The 25295-nt window shown below is 39.4% G+C and overlaps 1 protein-coding gene across 1 annotated transcript; it reads right to left on the minus strand.

Moving 5' to 3' along the window:
* Positions 1–3307: 3307 nt before the first annotated feature.
* On the minus strand, positions 3308–19823 carry LOC127576003 (matrix metalloproteinase-20-like). Its single transcript, XM_052026321.1, has 10 exons — positions 19689–19823; positions 19314–19552; positions 19080–19228; positions 16237–16362; positions 15333–15494; positions 7031–7151; positions 6796–6926; positions 6335–6494; positions 3633–3736; positions 3308–3506 (listed from the first exon to the last, which is right to left on the minus strand). Exons 1-10 carry the CDS (start codon positions 19803–19805, stop codon positions 3391–3393), a joined length of 1425 nt encoding a protein of 474 aa, XP_051882281.1. The 5' UTR covers positions 19806–19823; the 3' UTR covers positions 3308–3390.
* Between the last annotated feature and the right edge of the window lie 5472 nt (positions 19824–25295).

Here is a 25295-nt window from a genome sequence, read left to right on the forward strand (position 1 = left end):
CTTCTTCATGCAAAGGGTGGTGTGTGTTTGAATGAGCTGCCAGAAATAGTGGTTGAGGTGGGCACATTAGCAACATTAAAAGCCATCTAGATAAGTACGTGGAAAGGAGAGGTTTTAGAGGGGTATGGACGAAATGTGGGCAGATGGGACTAGCTAGCTGGGCAACACAGCATGGATAAGTTGGGCCAAAGGGCCTGTTTCCATGCTGTATGATTCTTTGACTGTCTGACTCTATATCTAGGGCCATCACTTCCTTTTTGCCCTTGTCCTTCCTGATGGATTCAGCAGGAGGCTCAGTACAGCACATGGACAAGTGAAGGCAGCCATGCCTGCCGTACAGATTGATTGGGAAACTTCCATTTCCCACCTGTGAATTTGAGCTGCATTACTGATATCCTTTGTAGAAAGATTTGTATTCAATGTGGATTCTCCCCAAAACCCTTGTTAGAGATAAGTGAGCATTCTTTCAGGTTTATTTAGCTGTTTTGCAGGTTCATGAGAGGAAACATACTTTATATTGGATGTGACAGATTAATAAAAGGACAAGGAGCATCATTTATGAGGCTAAGCAGCTGATTTAATAGTGGTGATTATAATATGTACTGGGAAGTGGGTTAGACTCAAGACTTCCATTCTGAGCTCCCAGGCTGATGTGATCCAGGCAGATGAAAATCTCCCTGTTCGCTGGCTTAATGGGTCCTATGTGAAATAAGTAGGTTTATGTGCAGATTTAAACACATTTGCAAAACATCACACTTGCCTACCTGGAGCAGTACATTCATGTTAATAGTGAATATCTGGGCTACGTATGTGACTTGTATGATCTCAACAAGCTGAAGTTGTGCTGAGAAAATGATAAAACAGAGGCTGATCAACATCATATTTCTCCACAATTCTGGCTCCACACTGGTCAGTCAACATGCTGATGTACAGTCTAGCTAAAGAGACTTAAAGGGAGTTCAAATGGATTCAGGGTATTGCTACATCCAGCCCACTGAGACCACTGCACACATATGTGCCAAAAATTTGGCAGGATCACACGGTTGTGGCAGAACTTGATGTGGCTAACTCCAATGTATGACCTCAATAAAGCACACTGAAGTCCTGATTATTGGAGTCTTACTCTAATGTAATGTAAGTTTGCCATCTAGTGATGCAGCAGTGAATGACACAGATACTGCAAATGAATCATCTTGGAATCTACCAGTTTTAGAGCAAGTCATATCACGTTGTATCTCTGTGTAAATACGTTTGGTAATTTTGGTATTCTGTGCTGAGAATAGGATAAGCTTTGTTAGATTTAAATAGATATCCTACTTATAAACATATATGATAGAAATATATAAATGTACAAAAATGCAATGGTGCAACATTGAAACTGAAATGAACACAAAAAATGCTGGACATACTCAGCAAGTCAATGGCTTTCTCTAACTATTGATACAATCAACCAAGTTGATTTATCCTTGTATTTGGAATCTAAATATATAGATCAATCTATGCAATTGATTTTCTGTGTAGGATCAGAAAACAATTACAGCTCTTGAAATTACAGTAGCAGGCAGGTGAAATTTGATTTAGCTTTTGAGCTGTTGGATAAGGTCATAAAACATATTCTGCTAAATTCCCCACTGCTTGTTCTATGGATCCACAATATGGAGTCATGGTGTAATAGCAGCTCACTGTGAAGCCACTATTTAGTTTACGTTTATAAACATTTAAACTCCCTTATTCCTGCAACCTCCTCCAGCCTTATATTCCTCCAAGATCTCTGACTCCAATTCTGCCCTCTTGCTCAGTGTCAAGTTTTCTTGCTCCATGATTGTGTTTGTGCCTTTGGTTGCCTCAGGACAAGGCTCCAGAATTCCTCCCTGAACCTCTCTGCCCCTTGACTTCACTTTCCTCCTTGAAACTGCTTTTGCCAGCCAAAGCTAGTTGTGTCAGAGTTAATTCCTGAGACTTGAACACAACCATCCAGGTTAACATCCTAATATAGTTTCTCACAGGATGCTGTTTTCAATAAATGAATAGTAAAACCTAAGGTAAAGCAAAAAAACTGTGGATCCTGGAAATCCAAAATAAAAACAGAAAACACTGGAAATGTTCAACCTGCCAGACAGCATCTGTGGAGAGAGAAATTGTCAACATTTCAGATCAAACTATTAAAACTTCATGAAGCTGAACCACTATTTCTGTTACTCTCTCAGCAGGTGCTGCCTGACCTGTAAGGTATTTCCAGCATTCTCTGAACATCGGTTTCTCTAACTTCTGGTAACCACTCCCCTCTGTTCTCCCCCCTCCTTTGTTTTCCCTTATCCCACCAGCCCCTATACATCTTCTCTTTCCCTACCCCTGCCCTCTCGATCTGCCCATCACCCACACATTCCTCCCTCTAGTTCCCCTCCTCACCTCCTTCCCTTCATTCCATGGTCCACGTCCTCTCCTGTCAGATTCCATCTTTTCAGCCCTTTTGTCACTTCCACCTATCACCTCCAGGCTTCTTGCATCATTCCCACTCTTCCCCTCCCCACCTTTCTATCATCCCCCTCTCACCTGGATCCACCTATCACTTGCTGGCTTTTGCTCCACCCCTCCTCGCACCTTTTATACTGGCTATCTCCTCTCTTTCTCTCCAGTCTTTATGAAAGGTCTTGGCCCAAAACATCAACTGTCCATTTCCCTCCATAGATGCGGCCTGACCTGCTGAGTTCATGTGCATTGTGTGTTGCTCCACCATTTTCTGTTTTTATTTTATTTAACCCAAGGCCCATGTTCTCCCTCAGGTAGATGTCAGAGATTCCCAGTGTGCCATTTAGTATTTACCTTTCAAGTAACATCCCTAAAAGAAAGTAGGTTATCTGGTCATTATTGCATTGATGTTTGTGGGAAATTGCTGTGCAGAAATTCAAACATTAGAGCAATAACTACATGTCAAAAAGTATTTGACTGTAAAATCATTTCAGATGTTAAAAATAATCTCGTGCAAAACTTACAAATTGTTGTAATGCAGGGAAATTTGAGTTAGTATTCATTTTATAACTAATGCCATCCAGGCTTTATCTTCTGCATCACTCTGCTTTTTAACAATGCAGAATTTCTGGTAAGTTCTCTACTCCACAGAGAATGAATGTAGTGACGTGACGAACTATAATGCTTCATTGGTCTTACTGATGGGTTATAAAACCAACGGTCTCATTAGGATTAAAGATTATTTCTCTTTCCTTGCTTCCAGATGTATTATTATTTAATAATAATATTTAAATGTATCAAAGTTGAATACAATCAAAGAAAACATATACCACTCAAATAAACTTTAATAAATCCTGTAGTCTTTCTTTCTTTGTGAAAGATTCCAGAAAGGATAGATGGAAATATTCAGTATATTGTGGGTCATAATTCAGATGCTTGACATCCCAGCCATTGATTGGAACTTAAAGTGCGCATAATTTCTTTCCTCCAGTAGTTATACTCATACAGCCGTGACCCACTGAAGAAGTAAACCAATCCTAGGGAAAGCCAAGCCACATTATTACATTTGAGATGAGAATAAGATTGCTCCCTTAATTCTATCAGCAATACTTTCCATGTCATAACAAACATCAAAAGATTTTTGTCACTTTGGGTACGCTTACCATTATTTTGAAAGGCAGCATCAATCTTGTCATTGATTCCAGACCACCTACTACTTATCCATTTTGGATAGCCATAGTCCATGGTCTTTATTCTTGTATTATAACTAAGCAGGAGAGATTAAAATACATTCACTGAAAATGGCTGATCACACATTATCTGACATGGTCAAGTAAATAAATAATAATGCACATTTCCTATTGTTCAGAGATCTGTGCTTGAGAAATCTTTACTATTAAAATTGTATTGTTGTAATGCATGGAAAGTTTAGATAGTATTCATTTTACAACTAATGCCATCCTGGTTTTATTTTCTGTATTATGCTATTTTTTAACAATACAGAATTTCTGGACTTGTTTTAATTCAAGAATGATGCAGAATTTGTTTAATTTTGATTTCAATTACATCAGTATTACCACATCCTTCTTATAATCATTGCCTAAATTAAGTGATCTAAGTTAGAGAACAGAACTAGCAATACTGCAGCACAGCTGGAAATGCAAAAATATTGAACTGTTCATTTTTATTTTTAAAATGCAGGTGCATAACTGTAATTGAAGTAGCTGGGGTTTTTCTCCTATTTTGAAACTTCATTGCATCTTTGACAAGGTGGAATTCCCACTCATGCAAAGGTTCTTCCCCTTCTCTGGCTGAACATGAATCCATCTATACCAGTGTAACACTGTTATATGACATGATAGAGTTCATATATTTCGTAGAGTTATATATCACGGAAACAGGCCCTTCAGCCCAACTGGTCCATCCTGACCAAAATGCCCCATCCAAGCTACTTGCATTTGCCAGCATTTGGCCCATAACTTTCTAAAACTTTACAATCCATGTACTTGTTCAACTGTCTTTTAAAAGTTGTTATTGTGCCAGCCTCAACCACTTCCTCTGGCAGCTCATTCCACATACATACCACCCTTTGTGTTTTAAAAAAAATGTTACCCCTCAAGTTCCTATTAAATTTTTCCCCTCTCACCTTAAACCTGTAGTTCTTGATTCCCCAACCCTGGGATAAAGACTGAGTACCTTCACCCTATCTATTCCCCTCATGATTTTTATACACCTCTATAAGATCACCTCTGTCTCCTACACTCCAAGGAATAATTACGCAGCTGTTCAAGATACCACTAATTTTTGATAACCTTCATTTTCCACTATACCACCTATTTTAGCGTCATCCAAGACTTATGAGAATACTGATGCATATTCAATACTTTTGTACAAGATGATACTTTTTGCTGTGATGTTCAAACAACTGGGAACATGTTGATAGTTGTCAGGATAAATCAGGTCACTATTTCCTTGCTCACTCAAATATGGTATGATCCCAGATTACAATTTATTTTATAATTGCATCTTAATTTCTGAGCAATGTGACAGATTATGTGAAAATCAGAAGCAGCTTCTGGGAAGCACAAATGCTAATGATAAAGTCTATCAGTTGCTGTCCAAGATACAATGCTCCTACTGGTCCCTCTGAAAACAAACTCCTTTCAATTTCTTGCCATTTAGAAAATTTGTATTTTTTCTACCAAAATGACTGATTTAAATTTTTCTGCATTATAAAAATTATATCTAAATTATTTCGAGCTTAACCATTCACTTAGCCTGCACACACACCCTTGAAACCTCTCTGCACCATTGTCAGAATACACACTGCACCCAGCAATAAACAGATGTGGATACATTGCTTACAGTCCCTTCATCCAATTCATTGATATAAATTGTAAACAACTGGAGTCCCAGTGACAATCACTGCAGTTCATCTTCTTGCCATAGTTCTCCAACCCAAAAATGACCTATTTCTTCCTACTCCATTTTCTGTCCATTAACTAATCCTCTATATACATCTGTATATTACCCCCAATCCCATCTGTTCTAATTTTGTTTTAATAACCTCTTTTGCTGGCCCTTCTTGGTCTCTGAAGTCCAAATGTTCACAAATTCTGGTTACCCCTTTCTTCCTGCTACTTACAACTTCAAGAAACTCCAACAGTGAACGGTGATTTTCCCAGTCCAAGGGATGGAGTGGGAAAATCGCACATGGAGTGGACATCATTTATGAATTTATTACTTGCCATTTCAGTGCTGTGATGGGAGAAGTCCAAATGTGGAGTTATGGGATGGCTGACACAGACTTCAAAGGATAAATCACTGGGGAATTTGTAGAAGAGGGGGAAAAACAAGAAGCTGGAGGGGAAAAAAAGTTTTTGACAGTACCCAAGGTGGGCAGGGAAGCCAGAAGTGGGGAAGGGAAGCAGCAGAGGCAATTGAACAGTCCTGGTGACAAAGAATTCTTTGAGCTACTCACTTTTCTTTGAAAATTAGGGTAGGGGAAACAAGGGAGGTGTTTAGGGAGACACATTAGTGGTGAAGGAAATTACCACAGGTTGGTTTCCCCACTTCAGGGTAGTCCTAAAATAGCAAGTTGTTATGACAGAGGACAGTGAGCCCCAACGGTGACTAATTTAATTCGGGCAGACCTGATGATGGACATTGAAGCAGCTATTTACCAAACACACTGAAGCGGCCACACCAGGAAGAACAACTGGGGTGGGAGATAGTACAAGTTTTATTATGGACAAAGGCATGATGCAAAAGAGGGTGTGCTTGAGGACATTGATGGCTGCAGTACTCTTGGCGAATAAAGACTAGAATTTAGATGGACAAATGCAACAGAAGTGAAAATACATGCCTCCAATACATTTTTCCTACAAAGAAGAGTATTTTCTTTGTTTGTTGTATAAATAGTGCTGCATCAATTTGTTTCACATATGGCGGAAGTCGAAATAAGTAAATAGACTGAGATGATTTGTGATTGAGTTTGTTGTGTGTGTAGGTCCAAAACTTTGATCCTGCAAGTGAAAAAATATAAATTTCATTAAGAATTCCATTCAAGAAAAAAATAGATGAGGTGTTAAAGAGACATCTGATTAATTAATCAATCATTTTACACCCCGATTGAAGTTACATTTTACTCAGAATACAGTATGTGGTATTTTTTGACCTTAGGAATTGGTCAGATGGACCACAATAATGTTTGCCAATTCAAAGAAATCAATTATCATAAATGAATAAGAATTTTTCCATAATATCCCCTGGTTGTTGCCTCAATCACTCTTAATGTCAACCCACTACAACATAAACCAGTCCCACCTTTGAAAAAATAAATACTGTCTCCAGGAATTTCACAAGCTGCATCAATATTTGATGGGAGGTCTAGCCAAACATCTTGGATGGAGCTAATCGTGACATCTGCCGTGTATTGATCTTTTCGCCAAAGGTATCTAAACAACAGTCATAAAAGAAGTGGCTTTTAACTACCTAGATTAAAATATTGGGTGAGTATTCATATAAAGAAAAATAAATACATAAGCTGGAATAACTTTACTCATTTTTGAAGAGAAAGGTATCTCCATGAGCCTTGGTGACAGCATCAAATGATATAGAAGGATCGCATTTATCTGGCATCAGTGGCTGTGCGGATTCTTGATTAAACATTTGTATGGTTCCTATGAAAGAAAAATGTTTGGAACAGAGAAAAATACTAATTACTATAAAATCACATGGAAATGGTGACATGATTGAGTAAAGATGCACACATATTTATATCGTGCTTTGAATTTTGATGTTTAGAACACATAAATATGTTTGCTGCTAATATACATTCTTGTTGGATACACTGACATACATTTTTAGATTTGGTATTTAGGGACCAGAAGCCAGGCAGAAAATAAATTACATTGGCCCAGTTTTCTGTGATCTATAAGATTTTCCAAGACTTCTGGAATCATAGATAAATTTCAAACATGGAAAATATTTCTTGTGTGGGAAACGTTCATTGGTGGCTGGAACTTCTAAGTTTTAGAAAAACATTCATTATTAACTGAAGAATTTTGGAGGAAAATAAGTCTGACAACAGCAATGAGACCCTTTGATGAGTGATAACCTCATGCTTAGATTCAGGATGTCATAGATTCAATACCAATTCCATGAATTTGAGTACATAGTATTTCAGACTGAGATATTTCAGTGTAGCTGTGAGGGAGTGCCATACTGTCAGAATAGGTGTATTCATGTAAGGAGTTGAAAGGCTGATTTGCCTCTTCAGACAGTTATGAAAATAATAAATCTCAAAGAAGAGCTGGGAAATTCCTTTGGTGTCCTCACAAATTTTCTTCTTTTCCTCCTTAGGCAGTTTCTCAGCTTAGAGGGTGACTTGCTTCCACTCCAGTTTTGTGGGTTCCCAGGTGATGAGGTCATTGCAGGAACTACAGACTCTCCCATAGATGTAGCAGGAGGCACTTGTCAGGGAAAATGGCTGGGTGTGTGATTCACTCCCTCTACCACTTATGTAGGGTTTCTGTATGTTACCAATGGATAGACACAAAATTGTTAATACCATCCCTGGTGTTCCTTTCCACTTTGAGCAGTCATGGGCTAGAGATTCAGGAGTCAGTGGGAGCACCTTCATGAATCATTTCTTCTGGTATTATTTTCCTGTGACAGAGTTTGGAGTAAAGTGTCTGTTCTGGGAGTCTGGGTGTTGGATATGTGAAGAACATAGCCTACCCAATGTACCTGACTGAGTGTAACTAGGGCCTCAGCGTTCGTGATGTTGGCCTGAGAGAGTTCACCGATGTTGGTTCACTTATCCTTCCGGTGAATATAGATGATTTTGTGGAGACAGCATTTCTGGTATCTTTAGCACCTTGAGATGCCTGGTGTAGGTAGTTCAGGTCTCTGGAGCATATAAGAAAACAGAAATCACTGCTACCCAATAGAGCATGAGTTTTGTTCCACGTCTGATGTCTTGATCTTCGTGTATCCTTTTCCTCAATCGACCAAAATGTGTGCTCATGCTTTAAAGGCAAACGTGAATACTAATCTGTCAATCACCTCCTACTTTGTGGCTTTTGATCTCGTTGCTTTATGGGGGACCTTACCATATGAACGCTGATTTCTGTTCTTCCATATAAAACAACAGTTCAAAAGGAACTCATTCTGGAAATTCTGAGGAGATAACCAGAACTTGGAGACCTTATTTAAGACTGATAACCATCCCTGATATGGTCATGCAATTGAAGTTATAAAGCAGCTTTCTCCATTGAATAAAACTTCAAAAGATCCAGAAATTCAAAATTCCAGAATCTAGGTAATTGAGAAGGATTATAAGCAAGGCATCTGTTATCTCTGCAGCCACCTTCTTTAGGAAGATAGGTTTACAGACTTTCCATATAATTGCAGTTGTGCTGTTATTTTGTCCACTGCAAACATTTGATTAATATGTCATCCATGTCCATATTGTCTGTTATGATTTTACTGTTCTTATCCCTTTGCTTTCACTGGTCTATTGTAACTTTACATCCTTACAGAATCACTCATGCTGTTCTTGTATTTCTTGCTGTTTATTCTAATGTTGTATTTTTGCCTATTTTTTCAATTTATAAGATTATTTTTTAAGTCAATACTATTCAATATCCTTAGCTGTGGGTAGGGTACTTTTCCAATGGAGTCTTTATTTTTTTAAGGAAATGTATAGTCATTCAGAATTATGAAATTTCTTAATCCACCTTGACCATCATCAACCTTCTGACATAACTGATTCTATTTGCACTTCAAGGCACTACTTTTATGCTTAAGGTTATTACACTTGAGTTCAATGTAAAATTATATCATATAATGACCACTCTTCCCCATGGGATTCCTTCCTATATGTAGCAATACACAAAAAGTGCTGGAGGAACTCAGCAGGTCAGGCAGCATCCATGGAGGGAAATAAACAGTTGACGTTTTGGGCTGAGCCCCTTCATCAGGACTGGAAAGGAAGAGGGCAGAAGCCAGAATAAGGAGGTGGGAGAAGCACACGCAGGCAGGGGATAGGGGAGTCCAGGTGAGAGGGAGAAGGAAGGTGGGTGCGGGAGGGGGAGAAGATGTAATAAGCTGAGAGGTGATAGGTAGAAGAGGCAGAGGGCTGAAGAAGAAGGAATCTGGTAGGAGAGGGCCGTGGACCATGGAATAGAGGATGCGGGGGGGAGGAGAGGAGATGTGCAGGTCAAGGTGGGGGAAGGGAGCCACAGGAATAAGTGGACAAGGGCATCGTGGAGAGACCGGTCCCTTCGGAAAGCGGAGAGAGGGTGAGGGGAAGATGTGACTGGTGGTAGGATCCTGTTGGAGGTGGCAGAAGTCACGGAGAATGATGTGTTGGATATGGAGGCTTGTGGGCTGGTAGGTGAGGATGAGGGGAACCCTGTCCCTGTTATGTCAGGAGAGGGATGGGGTGAGGGCAGATGTTCTCTCCGTAACTCCCTTGTCCACTCGTCCCTCCCCACTGATAACCCCCTGGCACTTATGCCTGCAACTGCACCAAGTGCTACACCTGTCCCTACACCTCCTCCCTCACCACCATTCAGGGTCCCAGACAATCCTTCCAGGTGAGGCAGCACTTCACCTGTGAATCCAAGGGTGTCATCTACTGCATCCAATGCTCCTGGTGCGGCCTCCTGTACATCGGTGAGACCCGACGCAGATTGGGTGACCGCTTCGTCGAGCACCTTCGCTCAGTCCGCTGCAACAGCCAGTGGCCACCCACTTCAATTCCACATCCCACTCCCATACTGACATGTCTATCCATCGCCTCCTCTACTGCCATGTTGAGGCCAGATGCAGGTTGGAGGAACAGCACCTCATATTCCGCCTTGGGAGTTTCCAACCTGATGGCCTCAACATTGATTTCTCTAACTTCTGGTAACCCCACTCCTTCTTTTTCTCCCCCCTCCCCCCACTCCTTTGTTTTCCCTTATCCCTATGGCTCACTTCCCCCGCCTTGATGACCTGCCCATCTCCTCTCCTCCCTTCCTCCATCCTTTATTCCATGGTCCACGGCCCTCTCCTACCAGATTCCTTCTTCAGTCCTTTGCCTCTTCTACCCATCACCTCTCAGCTTATTACATCTTCTCCCCCTCCCCCACCCACCTTTCTTCTCCCTTTCACCTGGACTCACCTATCACCTGCCCGTGTGTGCTCCTCCCCCTCCCCCCACCTTTTCATTCTGGGTTCTGCCCTCTTGCTTTCCAGTCCTGATGAAGGGTCTCAGCCCAAAATGCGAACCGTTTATTTCCCTCCATGGATGCTGAGTTCCTTCAGCATTTCTTGTGTATTGTTCCAGATTCCAGCATCTGCAGAATTCGTTGTCTTCCTTCCTGTATGGTCTGGTTATTTTGCAGTTGGCAAGGAAATGCTCTCCAATACTTTCTGTGAACTCATCTTCCAAAGTGTTTATCAAATTTGACATATTCAGTCCAGATGAAGATTAAAGCCCTCTACAATTATTACAGCAAGTAATCATGTTATTCTTAGTTCTTGATTAATACTCTGCCTAACAAAATAGCTATAACAATCCTAGCAATGTTTTACATCCTGTAATATCTCTTATCTCCATTCCTATTGATAATATTTCTTTGTCTTCAAAACAATATTATTCCTCTCCATTGACCTTATGTCAAGCATGACAGTTGAAGCTACCCCACATGTTTTCTCTCTCAGTTCTTTTTCAACATGTATCTAAATAATTTAGATGCAGCCATAGCCATCTCATTGCCATTGGATCAAATCTATTAATCTCTATTTCCACCAAAATCTCTATTTCACCCTAATCCATTAATCTCTATTTTTCCATCTTGTTATAAATACATTTTACCATTTCTCTTGACTTGAAATGATTTGCTGTTGCATTATTTCTTTTAAACTCACTGCCCCTCCTTATGATGGTCTATTTATCATTATCAAATTATCACGCTGCTATGTGGATTTGAGTTTTTTTCTTTGAACTTGTAAGCTTCACCCAAACAAAATGCCCAACTTCTGAGAAGTTTTGAGTTGCAAAGTGGACGATTCAGGAAGAGAGCACATCACTGCATAAAGATTAATACTACCTGTGGATGTGGTAAACTCTGCTTGGAGAGAATGGGCAATCAGCAAAGAACAATTTGACATCTGAGTGAAGTACAAAGCAACATGCCAAATACTTCTCACAAGAAATCCATCAAACTTCCATGCAGAACAATAGATTAATGTGAATTCAAGGATTATACTTTCACAAGATCTTTTGCCCTCACAACATTGTCCAACACATCCTTCAAAATGATCGGTATGTTTTTGCAGTGAGTGATAACTTACAGAATAAATTGCATGACACCCTCATCATATTGGGAGGGTGGAGGAGGAGCAACTGATCTAATATGGAGCACAATCCTAATCTGCTAACAAGTCATTGACTCAGATTTTATAATCAATAGTGATATGATAGCAATCACCCCTTCAGCATGAAGAGAACTGGTCAGAGACCTGGTGATCTCCATGGCATACATTTCCCTCTTCTAGACAGTTATATTTTGGTTTCAACTCTAAGATAGTCTGGCACTGAGGCCATCGTCAGTTTGGATCAGCAACAGGGTTGAAGGTTATCTTGCCTGCCATTAACTGTACCCAGATCTGCTTGAAAATGTTTGGTTATTCATGTTTTGTGTTATTCATGCTTTGTTTCCAATCTTTGTACAGGGTTAGAGTTAGGATGTAGACCCTCTCCAGCTATCTTGCAGTTTTCTACCAATTATAATGAGGCAGCCGGAGCGCATAATTACAGGCTGATAGGATGCTCTAATACCATATCCAGCAGGTATCCTGGAACCCCCACTGGATCCATGAACCATGGCCATTGATTGCCTTGCACTTTCTGAAGGTACTCATCTAAGGTGCTTAGGCCATGAACATTTGTTGAAATGTATGAACGTGCACACAGATTTATTATCTCAAATGATGTACACTGATAGTCTGGAACGTTTATGGATCAGGAAAAAGGAAGCATTTAGAGAAATTGGCACACATTAAGGTGGACAGATCCCCAGGGCCTGATGAAATCTATCCCAGGGTGTTATGGAAGCAAGGGAGGAGATTTCTGTGGCTCTGATGGAGATTTTTGCATCGCCTTTAGCCGCAGGTGAGGTACTAGAAGACTGGACGGTAGCCAGTGTCGTTCCTATATTCAAGAAGGGTGGTAGGGATAAGCCAGGAAACTACTAGCTGGTGACCCTTACGTCAGTAATCGGGAAACAACCGGAAAAAGGGATAGGATTTATGATCATTTGGAAATGCAGGGACAGATTAGGGGGAGTCAGCATGTTTAGTGCATGGGAAATCCTGCCTCACAGATCTAATTGAGATTTTTGAGGAGGTTACTAAGAAACCTGATAAAGGCAAGGCACTAGACATGGCATACATGAACTTTAGCAAGGTTTTTGACAAGGTCCAACACGATAAGCTGGTCTGGAAAGTTAGGGCACATGGGATCCAAGGTATTTTGGTAAACTGGATCCAAAATTGGCGATGATAGGAAGCAGACAGTAGTAGTGGAGGGTTTCTTTTCTGACTGGAAGTCTGTAACCAATAGTGTACTACAGGGAACAATGCTGGGACCTATGCTGTTTTCCCTACATATAAATTACTTGGATGAGCTTGTCTGTGGTCTGATAAGTAAATTAGTTGACCACAGAAATATTAGTGGATTTGTAGTTGGTGAGAATGATTGCCTAAGGATACAGAGGGACAGAGATTAGCTGGAAAGTTGGGCAGAGCGGTGGCAGATGAATTTAATCCAAACAAGTGTGAGGTAATGCATTTTGGGTCATCTAATACTGGCCAGACAAATACAGTAATTGACAGAGGCCTTAGAAGCATTGACATACAGAGGGACTAGGTGTACAAGCTCCCTGAAAGTGGCAACACAGGTGGATAGGGTAGTAAAAAAGGCATTTAGCTTGCTTGCCTTCATAGGCAGGGGCATGCAGTATAAGAGCTGGGATATCATGTTGCAGATTTACAAGACATTGATTAGGCCAAACTTGGAATATTGTGTGCAGTTCAGGATACCACACTACAGAAAGAATATTATAGTGCCAGAAAGAGTGCAGAAGAGATTCACCAAGATGTTGCCTGGAATGGAGGACTTTAGTTACAAGGAGAGATTGGATAGGCTGAGATTGTTCTCACTTGAGTGCAGGAGGCTGAGGTTTATTAAGGGCATAGATGGGGTATAGGGTCACAGTTTTTTTCCAAGAATAGGGGAGTCTAAAACTAGTGGAAGTAGTTTTAAGATGAGAAGGGAAATATTTAAAGGAGAACTGTGGAGCAAGTTTTTCACAGAGGGTGGTGGGTACATGGAACAAGCTGTCAGAGGAGGCGATAAGGCAGATACAATCACAGCATTTGGACAGTACATGGATAGGAAAGGAAAAGAGGGGCCAAATGCAGGAAAATGGGATTAGTACAGAGAGCTATCTTGATCATGGACAAGGTGGGTGAAGGGCCTGTTTCCATGATGTACGACTATGACTCTGTAACTCCATAATGTAGTTGGATGCTCACAAAATGGATGAAATTGTTTGTTTGAGGAAACAAAATCTCAGACGTTTGTATTACAAATGTATGGAGAGCTGAATACTTTATGGAACTAATGCTCCAGTGGCAATCTGAAATGATCCTGATGCATGAACTTCATCCAAACAAGAATTCAGCTGCAGATCTGGCTAAAGCATGTGATATAATTACATCCTGGCAAGCTTTAAAAATCACAGCTACCGTTAGCACCATTCTTCTAACAGGACCTCTGGCTGTAGTTCTCAATTTGAAGATCTCTAGTGGGGAGTGAAAAATCCATCAGCTATACACTGATCTACTGGCATTTCTCCCAGGATTTTAATTGTCCTCCTCAAAGCACAGAAGGGAATTCCCATGCAAATGTGCATTTTGGCATAAATAAAAAGGCAGAATTGTTGTAAATCTGCCCAGAAAAGAAGACTTCTGAAACAGCTGAAATATTTCATCTTTTTTATATGACATGGAAGGAGGCCACTTGGCCCACTGAGTCTGTGCCAGCTCTCAAAGCAATCCAATTCTCTCAATTATTTTCCCATAATCTATTCTCATATTTGCATATTAATACACCCCATATATAATCAGATGATTCAAATTGATTCTCCCTGAGGTTTTTTAATTGCTTCCATTATATAATTGACCATGTAGAAGCTTAGACAAGTATTGGAAACTGTACTAGTCAAGCTGTAGCACAATTGAGTCTGAGCTCAGTTAGAATGGCCATAGCTGGACAACAGAACCAGTGCTGTAGTATATTGCATTCAGAGATGAGGGCCCTGTGTATTAGTGTTTCCATTGGCATAATAAAGTAAATTAACTAGTTCTCATAAAAGTATTACCACAGAGTTTTACAGTTCAACTGAGCAGTCCACTCAAAAAATTATCAAGTAAGCAATGAAATGAATCTTGCTCTTGGATAATCTCTCCTTTCAGTCTCAGAGTTGTTTCACATACTGTACCCCCAGGGGAAAATAGTCTCTTACATCAAGATGCTATTTTCACTGACTTAAGTGCATCTATCCACAAATAAGAAAGCATACAATCCTCCAGGAAAGATTGAAATTACATTAGCATGACTGGATGAAGTATAAAAAAAATACTGACAATTAACTATAATAGATGATTATCCAGTTTCCCTATTAGTTGCACTTAATTATTACTCAAATATCAGGCTTTAACAATTAGAAAATCTATTCTATAGCTTTGAAAAAAATATTCAATTAGCAGATAATATAGCTTTTCTTTAAAAGAATGGGCCATACCGTAGAGATTTTGTATTGCTCTAATATCATCAACTGAAAGAGAGAATCTGTTTGAACTTCTTTTAAGATATGTTGGATACATCACAGCAGATCGATATCTGGAATGAGCAAGACCCAATGCATGACCAAGCTCATGCGCTGCAACCTGAAATAAGTTGACACCTGCAAAGAAAATAGTTAATTGTGTTACTAACAAATTCAAGTATGGCAGCTGCAATTTTTTAACTATTGTAGAAAATAATTAGAATGCACATTTTAAAGATGAATTTATCAAGATAAAAACTAATTATTGAACAATTTAGTTTATTGCCACCCAGTTAAATAAAAATTAGATTATCATTTAATAGTCAATAATCTAGATAATCTTATTACTTAGGGAAGATTGTTATTCTTATTGTTGAAGAAAAAATCTGTGACTTAACTCTGACACTTTCTGCCATTTCAAGTTATATAAAATAAATCCAATCAACTCAATATTATGGAAACTAAGTACTAATCAAGACCTGCATTTGTTTGATATTTGTGTGGTATTTCCTTGCACAGCTTTTACATTATAGAAACAGGATATTTGGCTTCATAGGTTCACACCAGTGTCTACACTCCTTTTATTTACTCCTATCCTTCTTAATCTAACCCCATGAACATATCTCTCTATTTCTTCCTTACTTGTATCACCTCAATTCACCTTAATTGAATCTAAGCTGAGCAGTTCACTTACTCTGTAGTTGTGAAATCTTACAGTAAAATATAGTTTTTGTTCATGCAGGAAATGTATCTATCTTAAAAAGCTAGATAGATTAACAAAGTTAATTGGGCCAGTTAGAATGTGCGCTGGCATTCAGACTCCCATGTGTTTAGCCCTCAGCATAAGTTGCGTATTTCATCTACTTTCAGTATTCTTTACCATTGCGCCTTAATGTCCAATTTTCCTCCTGATCAAAGTGTATATCCCCGCCAATCCCTCCTGCAGGTGAAAATGCATGAGCCAAAGTCCCTCCACGTCCATCAAATGGAAAATTGTCACCATGAACTAAAAAAGAATAAGTGAAATGAAAAAAAGGCATTGTTTTCAAGTTAACTGCAGCTACAAAGCTTCTGGACCTAAAAGTTACATTCCTTCAACGATTTGTCAACCATTGTAGTCAAATAATTTTCCAAGTTTCCTTCCTGATGCCAATGACCAACTCTGAATGAGTGCCCCACTCTATTGCAATTCTGCCAATAGAGTTCGACATATGAAAATGCAGCTCCAATTTTATGCAATGCACATGTTCTGTGAGTAAATATCAACCAGACCCGGGGTAATTTTCCTTTCTTGTGGGATTAAGAATGTGGAATAACCAGCATTTTATAATCTATAGCTCATGCACCACCAAAATAAGAATGTGATGCAAGTGTCTGATCCATGTCCAGCAGTGTCAATTTTATCCTTTATTTTTGATTTTCCAGAAAGGCAAACGCAGTGGGTAAGCATCAGAATAGTTCAATCATTTATAGCAAAGCTCACAGATGTTATGACAATGTCCACATTGTCAGCAAGGCACACAGAATATCTCTAGCACTCCAAAACATGAATTTTTGGATCCTGGAAGCTTCTATGGGAAATATGGTCAAATCAATACAGGCCATCCCTGGGTAATGAATGGGTTCCATTTTTACAGGTGTCCTTAAGTCAATGTTGTCCATACATTAGAAAGTGCACTGAAATCACTCGATATGGTAACCATACCTCCACAGGATAGTAAGGAATTGCATCAAAAACACAAGACTGGTGAGAAAGAACCGTCAATAAAAGTGGAGAGAGAAAATTAGCTCTGCTGTTTGTAAGAATGAATATCATAGGAGTTCATTCATATGTAGGGATGTCCATAAATCTGGCATTTGTAACCTGGGGATGGCCTGTACAGTGAAATAAATCAATGCAATTTAAAGGACTGTAGTAGGTAAAATTGTCAATTATGTGTTTCTTCTTTTGGTGTGCTCTGTAATTTACAGGAATTGGATCTCCTTGCTGTGTAATTTATAATATTTCTGTAATCTCTGGCAGCATTTTATATTTCATGAATTGTGCTAGCATTTTGAAACTGCATTTTCAGATCTGAAATTACAAAACCTGTTTAATTATGTCAGATTTTGGAACCACATTAGTTTTACTTACACAGAAATATAAACAAAAATCCTGAATCCCTGGACCAAAATCTAGTTCATATCAAATATAAAACTTATGGAGTCAAAATGAGCCCAGTTTCTGTATCTATGAAAGCAAAATTCCACAAATTCAGCATAATCTCAGCAGATTACTGGCAACCTTGAAGAAACTACATAGAAATGTTTATGCCAAGGTTTCTATAGAATTATTGCCAGAAATAATGGTGTAAAAGCAGAGGAGGCCCACTGAAGTTCATCTCTTACAGATTTAAATTTAGCAATTTCAAAGAGATAAAAGTCAAGATACACCACAATTTGCACACGTTCAAAGTCAGATGGATCTATCTCCACTGTTGTTTCTGGGGTCAACCTAATTAGCAGATCTGGGGTATTCTCGAGACATAAGGAATGTTAATGATTCAGAACTTTCCTTTAAAGTTGGGCAAGACCAACTTCTAACATTTATGCTTTTTAAACCAGTGAACAGATTGCACGAACTTGAAACTTGACACAATTTACACTTGAAATATTGTTCTTCTGTAAGTCGGCAAAGGCACTTTAGCCCAGAGCTTTTCATTATTATCTTTAATCAAAAACTTACAGAGCATAAGTTAAGAAAATGAGAGTACAAAAAATTTATACTATGGTCCAACAGTCCCGACCTCAGAATTGATTAATGATTTGGCATCGTGTGACTTCATGCCTGTGATTTTTCAAAAGATAATTGTCAGCCTCTGAAATGATCAGGACCATTGGAAAATCCATCAATGATTAACATGCTGTTAGCCAAATATTACTGTCATCTTCAGGGTATGTTATCACTGAGTGAAAGTGAAATGGGCACCTTTAAAAATGGCATTTGGCAATTGAGTTAGAAATGTTGCAAATTACATTTGTTAGTTGTATCACAAGCAATACAAGGTCCTGTGCATTAAGTGATGACCACATAAATGTCATCTTTGCAATTGGAAAAGGTATTGTGAATATATCAAATGTGATGCATTATTTTACATTGGCGATAATGGCTCTGTAAAAAAAACACTTCAATCATTTCATTACTACAAATTTCCCCATTATGGACAATAGTTAATGCTACAGTTATAATTTCTTTTAAACAGAATTAGAGCAACAATCTGTGCAAATACTGTGCTATGCTTTAGGCAATTGCACTCACTGTTCAAAGGAGATTTTCCTGTGATTATTGAATCCCATTATTACCCTCTCCAATGGTATTGTTCCAAAAGTCCTTCAAATTATCTCCAAAAATACAACATACTCAAATTCAACTCAAGCACTGAATAAGTGTATATGATGTCAATTATAATATTATTAACAGTTAACTTGTCAGAATCTAATTTTAATTAAATTTACTCTAAAACATTTGTTTCACGAAACAACGTTGATAAAAGGTCATTGACCTGAAATATTAACACTGTTTCTTTCTACAGTTTGCCTAACCTGCTGAGTATTTCCATAATTTTCTGTTTTTTCCACTAAATGGTAGAATTATTGTAAGTTTAAATGAAATAAATGAGCTGTAAAATATTTGATAAGCTATTCCCTTATTAACAATATACAAATTTAAAAGCAGTAACATACCACGTGGTTCAAATGAAATCATGATATCAGCTTCAATATTATAGACTCTGACAAGATTCAGTGGGATTACTTTTTGCCAAATATTCACAGCTCTCCATATGGCATATTCTATTTCAAAGTAGCTTAGTTGAGGTACGTAGTTCACCACACTTTAGGAAGAAAAAAATGTGTTATGTCATTGTACTTCGGTTTTTGAACTAAAACAGTAAGCAATACAAAGCAAGAATTTTTCACCTGTATGTGACGAATGCTTTATTCCATCGAGGTCTCCCAGGATAGAGGCTATATGAAGCAAGATCAGGAAGTCCACATCGAGGCTCTGTCATTACTTCCATTGTTTCAGGATCCAGTTTTCCTGTTACCTGCAGTCCATAGAATTCTTGCACCTCTTTAATTTTTGTTGAAAAGGAGTCCTCACTTTGAATGAGACTTTCAGAGCCATCTCTTAATGTGAAGAACTGCTTAATATATTTCTGTTTGAAAGAATAAAAGCTAAGACCAAATCTATTACGTAAAATTATCCTGTTATTGCAAATAAAGGAAAAGTCCTCATGAGATCAAGCTTAGTAACTTCAACATGCTTGAAAATGATTGATAAAGATTTCAAACCTGTGCATAGTACAAGTCACCTTGAGTGATTTCATTCTCTTCATCATGAGGATAAACAGGCAAAGATAAAACTGTATTCACAAAAAGAAAATTCATTGGTAAAGAAAGACACTTCATCTTCACAGCTGCTCCTAATGAAATGAATAACCTCTTGAAGCTACTGGAAATATTTCCTGCAGTTAATTGTTTAATTGCCATCATTATGATTTCGTTCTTACCAATGAAAGATAACACCAATGGGTTACGTTTTATTGGGAGGAAAATGATGTAGGAATAATTAGTCATATAGCTCATTAAAAAGTACAAATCCAAGCTAACGTGCAATTAATGTACCTCTGGCAGATATCTGACACAAATGGTAATTAGAGAGATCTTGCATTATTCACATGTTCTGAGATATCTTTTCTGAGCCAAGATGACTAACATTTGTAATACATGATAATTCAACAACAGTACTGCTGTCATTTGAATGCAAAATGTCCAGGTGAGCCTGGACATGACTTGTACTATGCACAGGTTTGAAATCTTTATCAATCATTTTCAAGCATATTGAAGTTACTAAGCTTGATCTCATGAGGACTTTTCTTTTACTTGCAATAACAGGATAATTTTACGTAATAGATTTGATCTTAGCTTTTATTCTTTCAAACAGAAATATATTAAGCAGTTCTTCACATTAAGAGATGGCTCTGAAAGTCTCATTCAAAGTGTTCCATTCATATGAACATGAGTGTAGAAAGGATAACTCAGTTCATGCACTCCAATATAATTAGAAAATTATAGGAAAATAACAGGAAAATTTGGTGATTGATGAATTGTGCATCTCAGTTGTCTTCAGTCAGTGCAAACAAAATAGCACTGAAGGAAGCATGCATTCATGGCTGTTAATACCAAATGCTCTTCCTCCACTTGTTTGAATTGAAGTTGAAAGTGAGTTGTATCATCGATGTCCACCTTCACCAAATGTGGCTACCAAGATGTGGGAAGTGCTCTGTTTTCCAGGATCTTGCCACAAACCTGTATTGCCAGAGGGCAGTGTGCTGCAGGATGGTTGGTGATGGGCAGTTTGGCAGAGGACCTTTGGTTTGTGGATAATGACCGTAAGTGTCAGCGTTGGCTTGAAGCTCAGTCTTAAGATTGTGCGAGTGTCATCTGCAAGTTGCCAACTTAACTATTGAGCTTCGGGTGACCTTGGTTCTGGAGGATAGTCACCATAGGTTAAACAGTTTCCCATTAGTTCTGAAGATCATCTCCACTCCTGTGGGAAGTCTGTTGGGGGTGGGGAGAAACATTGTGGCAAGAACGATTGAGAAAAGTGTTGGGGTAATGACACAGGCTTATTTGGCACTGGTCTTCACTGAGAATGGTTCCGTTGTAGACAAATTAATTAATTTTGTGGGTTGTATGCAAGCTTAAAGTGGAGCTGAATTTCTGTGGACAATTGTATTTGAGAAGGGTGTTCCACAGTCCCTCCCAAATTATGGAGGTAAGGCTTTGAGCAGCTGAATAATCCTGCCTAACAAGGTCTTAAGCTTGATCCCCACTCTTTGCTCTTTTGGTTCATGATGGTGCAAAGTTAGAAAGACTTCAGCAGGTTAGGACTGGGAAGGAAATATCAGTCAGGGCTCCTCAAAAAAATTCGCATTTGTGGACATTAGGAGAAGATTGATTGACTTTATCATGGTTTGCAACAAATAAAATGCATTGTATGCTGGAATATTGTGTCGATTCAATTCCCTTAACTATCGAAAGACATAATTACTGAAAAGAGAATGCATCAAAGTTTCACCATGCAGACCACCAGGACAAAGAGATTGTGCTCTGAGGAGAAACTGAGTGGAGAGGTGCCTAGAAATTGAACAGAACAACATTATTTTTGAGCGTTCAAGATATTCAAAATAGCACTTCAGGTATGGTAGCTGCTAGGACCTGTAAGAAATTTAGCACTTAGGATGTACACAAGTAATAGTAATCCCTATCTAACATTCTTGTGGGGTGTCAACAGTCAAAAAATGGGACACACTTTAGAGGCACTGTTGACATTCACAGGGAACCAGGTTTTCATGGAGTGAGATGGAGAATTAAAGTGACAGGCAACTGGAAGCTCTGAGCTGCTTTAGACCCTGAGCTTTTGCACAAGTTTACAGAAGACCATCAGGATAGGATCTTGTCCTCAGGGTGAAGCCTAATTGCTGCTTCTGGCCCACTCTGCCTTGTGACAGCCTATGTGTCAAGGTTTCAATGTCTTCGGGAGCCATGCAGCCGCAACATGCTAGTTGGGTGACTGGAACTAATGCAGGGGTGAACGAGATGCAAGGGTGGATCCATTGTGATCCAACCCATCATTTTACATCAAGACAGTGACTAAACTTGAAACTCCTTCATTTGCTGTAAAATGGTTTGAGACATCCTGAGTTTGTGAAATGCACTACATCAACACAGGTCCCTTCCTCTTTAGTCTCTTGCTGCATAGTGGGTGACATTAAATTTCCCCACATTAAGTTCTATCAGTACAATTTTGTCCACCCACTTAATCTGGCTACATCCTTTCCCTGTTGCCTCGACACAACTCACTGTGACTGCTAATTTGATGTCATCTTCAGACTTGCACATCAATGATGAAATGCAATAAAGATCACTGGAGAATTCCACTAATATTTGTTCTCCTAATCTTTGACTATTACCTCCCAATCAATAAGCAAGCACTGTCACAATTATACCTCCAATTCATATACTTTGGTATAGTTCTGGTATCCTCTTGTGTGTCAAACACGACCTAGCCAACTCTAAAACATCAAGGTATCCTTGGGGAATGAGAGCTAGAGATGCACAAGTGGAGATAATTTTTCCCAAGTTTCTTCATTTGATATTAATCTTACTGCATTCCAACATAGCCAAAGAACTGGGAAAGGTGAGGACATTTACCACTAATGTCTCCACAGCTTCAGTTCTACAGAGGAATAATCTGACGATATTCAGCTGGAGGGCATTTGCTTTCTGTTTAAAGAGCTAATTGGCAAAGCATGAAGTGTTTTTGATGGGAGTATGTTCCAGAACTAAACCATTATGTGGTATATCTAGGACCTAATTCCCAATTGCTCTGCCTGTATGGTAACCAATGGAATGTAAATTGGGTAGATACTATAAAAGGCAGACAATCTGCACCACCGGGTTACCACCCAGACTACGAAATCAAAAATTACCTTCAAGTCTCACTTGAGGTTTGAAACTTCCTAATTTGTACCTGCATCAAGGTTATGCAACCCAATTACTTCTGCATTATTTTTATTTTTCAGCATTTTACTGATGTGAATCATAACTGTCAACTAGAAGAAGGGTAGTTTTATAATGAAAGGTGCTGCAAAGTTTTTCTCACTGAAACTGGGGAAGCCTATTTATTTATCATTCTGTTTATTCATTCATTCACATGGCATTTGAAAAGCAAATGATAACCATTTAAACTGAAGTTTGAGTTCATCAACCCATTCAGTGGACTCAGATCTAAAAACAGAAATTGCAAGAAATACTCAGCAGGTCAGGCAGGAACTGTGGAGAGAGAAGCAGAACTGACATTTCAGATGGAGAAATCAGCTCCAATGGAAGGTCATTAACATCATATGTTAACTCTGTTTCTTTCTCCAGCAGTAACTGTGCTAACACACACTAGGCAGTGGTCAGTAATGCGACCAATATATAAATGTAGTGGGACACTTCTTTCATTTTCTATTAATAAATATGACAAGAATAAATACTCCATTTTATTCAAATATAATCATAACCTTCTATGTGGAGTGTTCAGCTAAGGAGTATCCAGAACAGTGGGAAAGGGAAGATTGAAAATTCTGAGGCCATGGTAGAATCATTGTTAGACTGTTCAGAAAGTATAGATGTCAAGGAAGCACCAATCCTTGGACAGTTGGTGAGAACATTATATCTCTTATTCCGAAGTAGCAAGTGCTGCTGATTTTATGAGCTCACCCTCCATTCCTGTTCACCAATTTGCTGTATATCCTTTCACTACCTGAACAAATAATTCCTTCCTGATTTCTACCTGCCCCTCCACCAAATGCAGGAGAAAAACTTCAGAAAGTCATGGTGTCTGCTAATCCACAGAGTTGTTCTTCACTGTTCCCCATGAAAAGGTGTACCTTCCATTAAAGCTGTTGCAGCAAGCCCTTAAGAAGTAGCAACACCGCTCATCCCTCCCAATGATAACCCCACCCCACCCCCACCCCTGGCACTATGTCTACAACCGCACCAAGTGCTACACCTGTCCCTACACCTCCTCCCTCACCACCATTCAGGGCCCTAGACAATCCTTCCAGGTGAGGCAGCACTTCACCTGCGAGTCCGAGGGTGTCATTTATTGCATCCAGTGCTCCTGGTGCAGCCTCCTGTACATTGGTGAGACCTGACACGGGTGACCGCTTCATCGAGCATCTTCGCTCCATCTGCCGCAACAGCCAGGACCTCCCAGTGGCCAGCCACTTCAATTCCACATCCCACTCCCATACTGACATGTCTATCCATCGCCTCCTCCACTGCCATGTTGAGGCCAGATGCAGGTTGGAGGAACAACACCTCATATTCTGCCTTGAGAGTCTCCAACCTGACGGCCTCAACATCGATTTCTCTAACTTCTGGCAACCCCACCCTTTCTTTTTCTCCCACCCCCCCCCCCCAACTGCTTTGTATTCCCTTATTCCTGTGGCTCCCTTCCCCCGCCTTGATGACCTGCCCATCTCCTCTCCTCCCCTCCCGCATCTTTTATTCCATAGTCCACTGCCCTCTCCTACTGGATTCCTCCTCCTCCAGCCCTTTGCCTCTTCTACCCATCACCTCTTCTACCCATCATCTCTCAGCTTATTACATCTTCCCTCACCCCTCCCCCACCCAGCTACCTTCCCCTTCTCACCTGGAAATGCCTATCACCTGGACTCACCTATCACCTGCCTGTGTGTGCTCCTCCCCCTCCCCCCACCTTCTTATTCTGGCTTCTGCCCTCTTCCTTTCCAGGCCTGATGAAGGGTCTCGGCCCGAAACATCGACTGCTTATTTCCCTGCATGGATGCTGCCTGACCTGTAGAGTTCCTCCAGCACTTTCTGTGTACTGCAACACCACCCAATTTCTTGCCATCCCATCTGGTAAACTACTGATGAGGAAGATTGTTTTAAGCAATATGATGATGATCTAACTGGAACGTCATACAGATTCCCTGTCAACCACTCTGTATCATAACCACCATGTAACCTCAAGCAGTCTAGATGTTTTATCTCTTAATCTCTGTGTCTGAAGCTTCCCAAATTGCACACAAAAGGGTTAAGAGGTAAAACATCTAAGCTGCTTGAGGTTACATGGTGTTGGCTTGTATTTCCTAGCCTCCTACACTTATGTCTGTGCATTTATCAGCATTTTATATAAATGATCATTCTTAAAAATTGCTGATTTTTTAACCCTGAAAAAGGATATCAATTCATCAATTTATATCTTTTAATTTGCCTTACTGGAACTAACTTTGTAGAAAATACAAAATCTAAAGTTAGAGAAAATTGTTCTCAGAATGTCAAGATTAATGGCTTTGTATGGGTCAGTGTTACGAACCAGCA

This window comes from Pristis pectinata, chromosome 11 (genome assembly GCF_009764475.1).
Source record: "Pristis pectinata isolate sPriPec2 chromosome 11, sPriPec2.1.pri, whole genome shotgun sequence".
NCBI lineage: Eukaryota > Metazoa > Chordata > Chondrichthyes > Rhinopristiformes > Pristidae > Pristis > Pristis pectinata.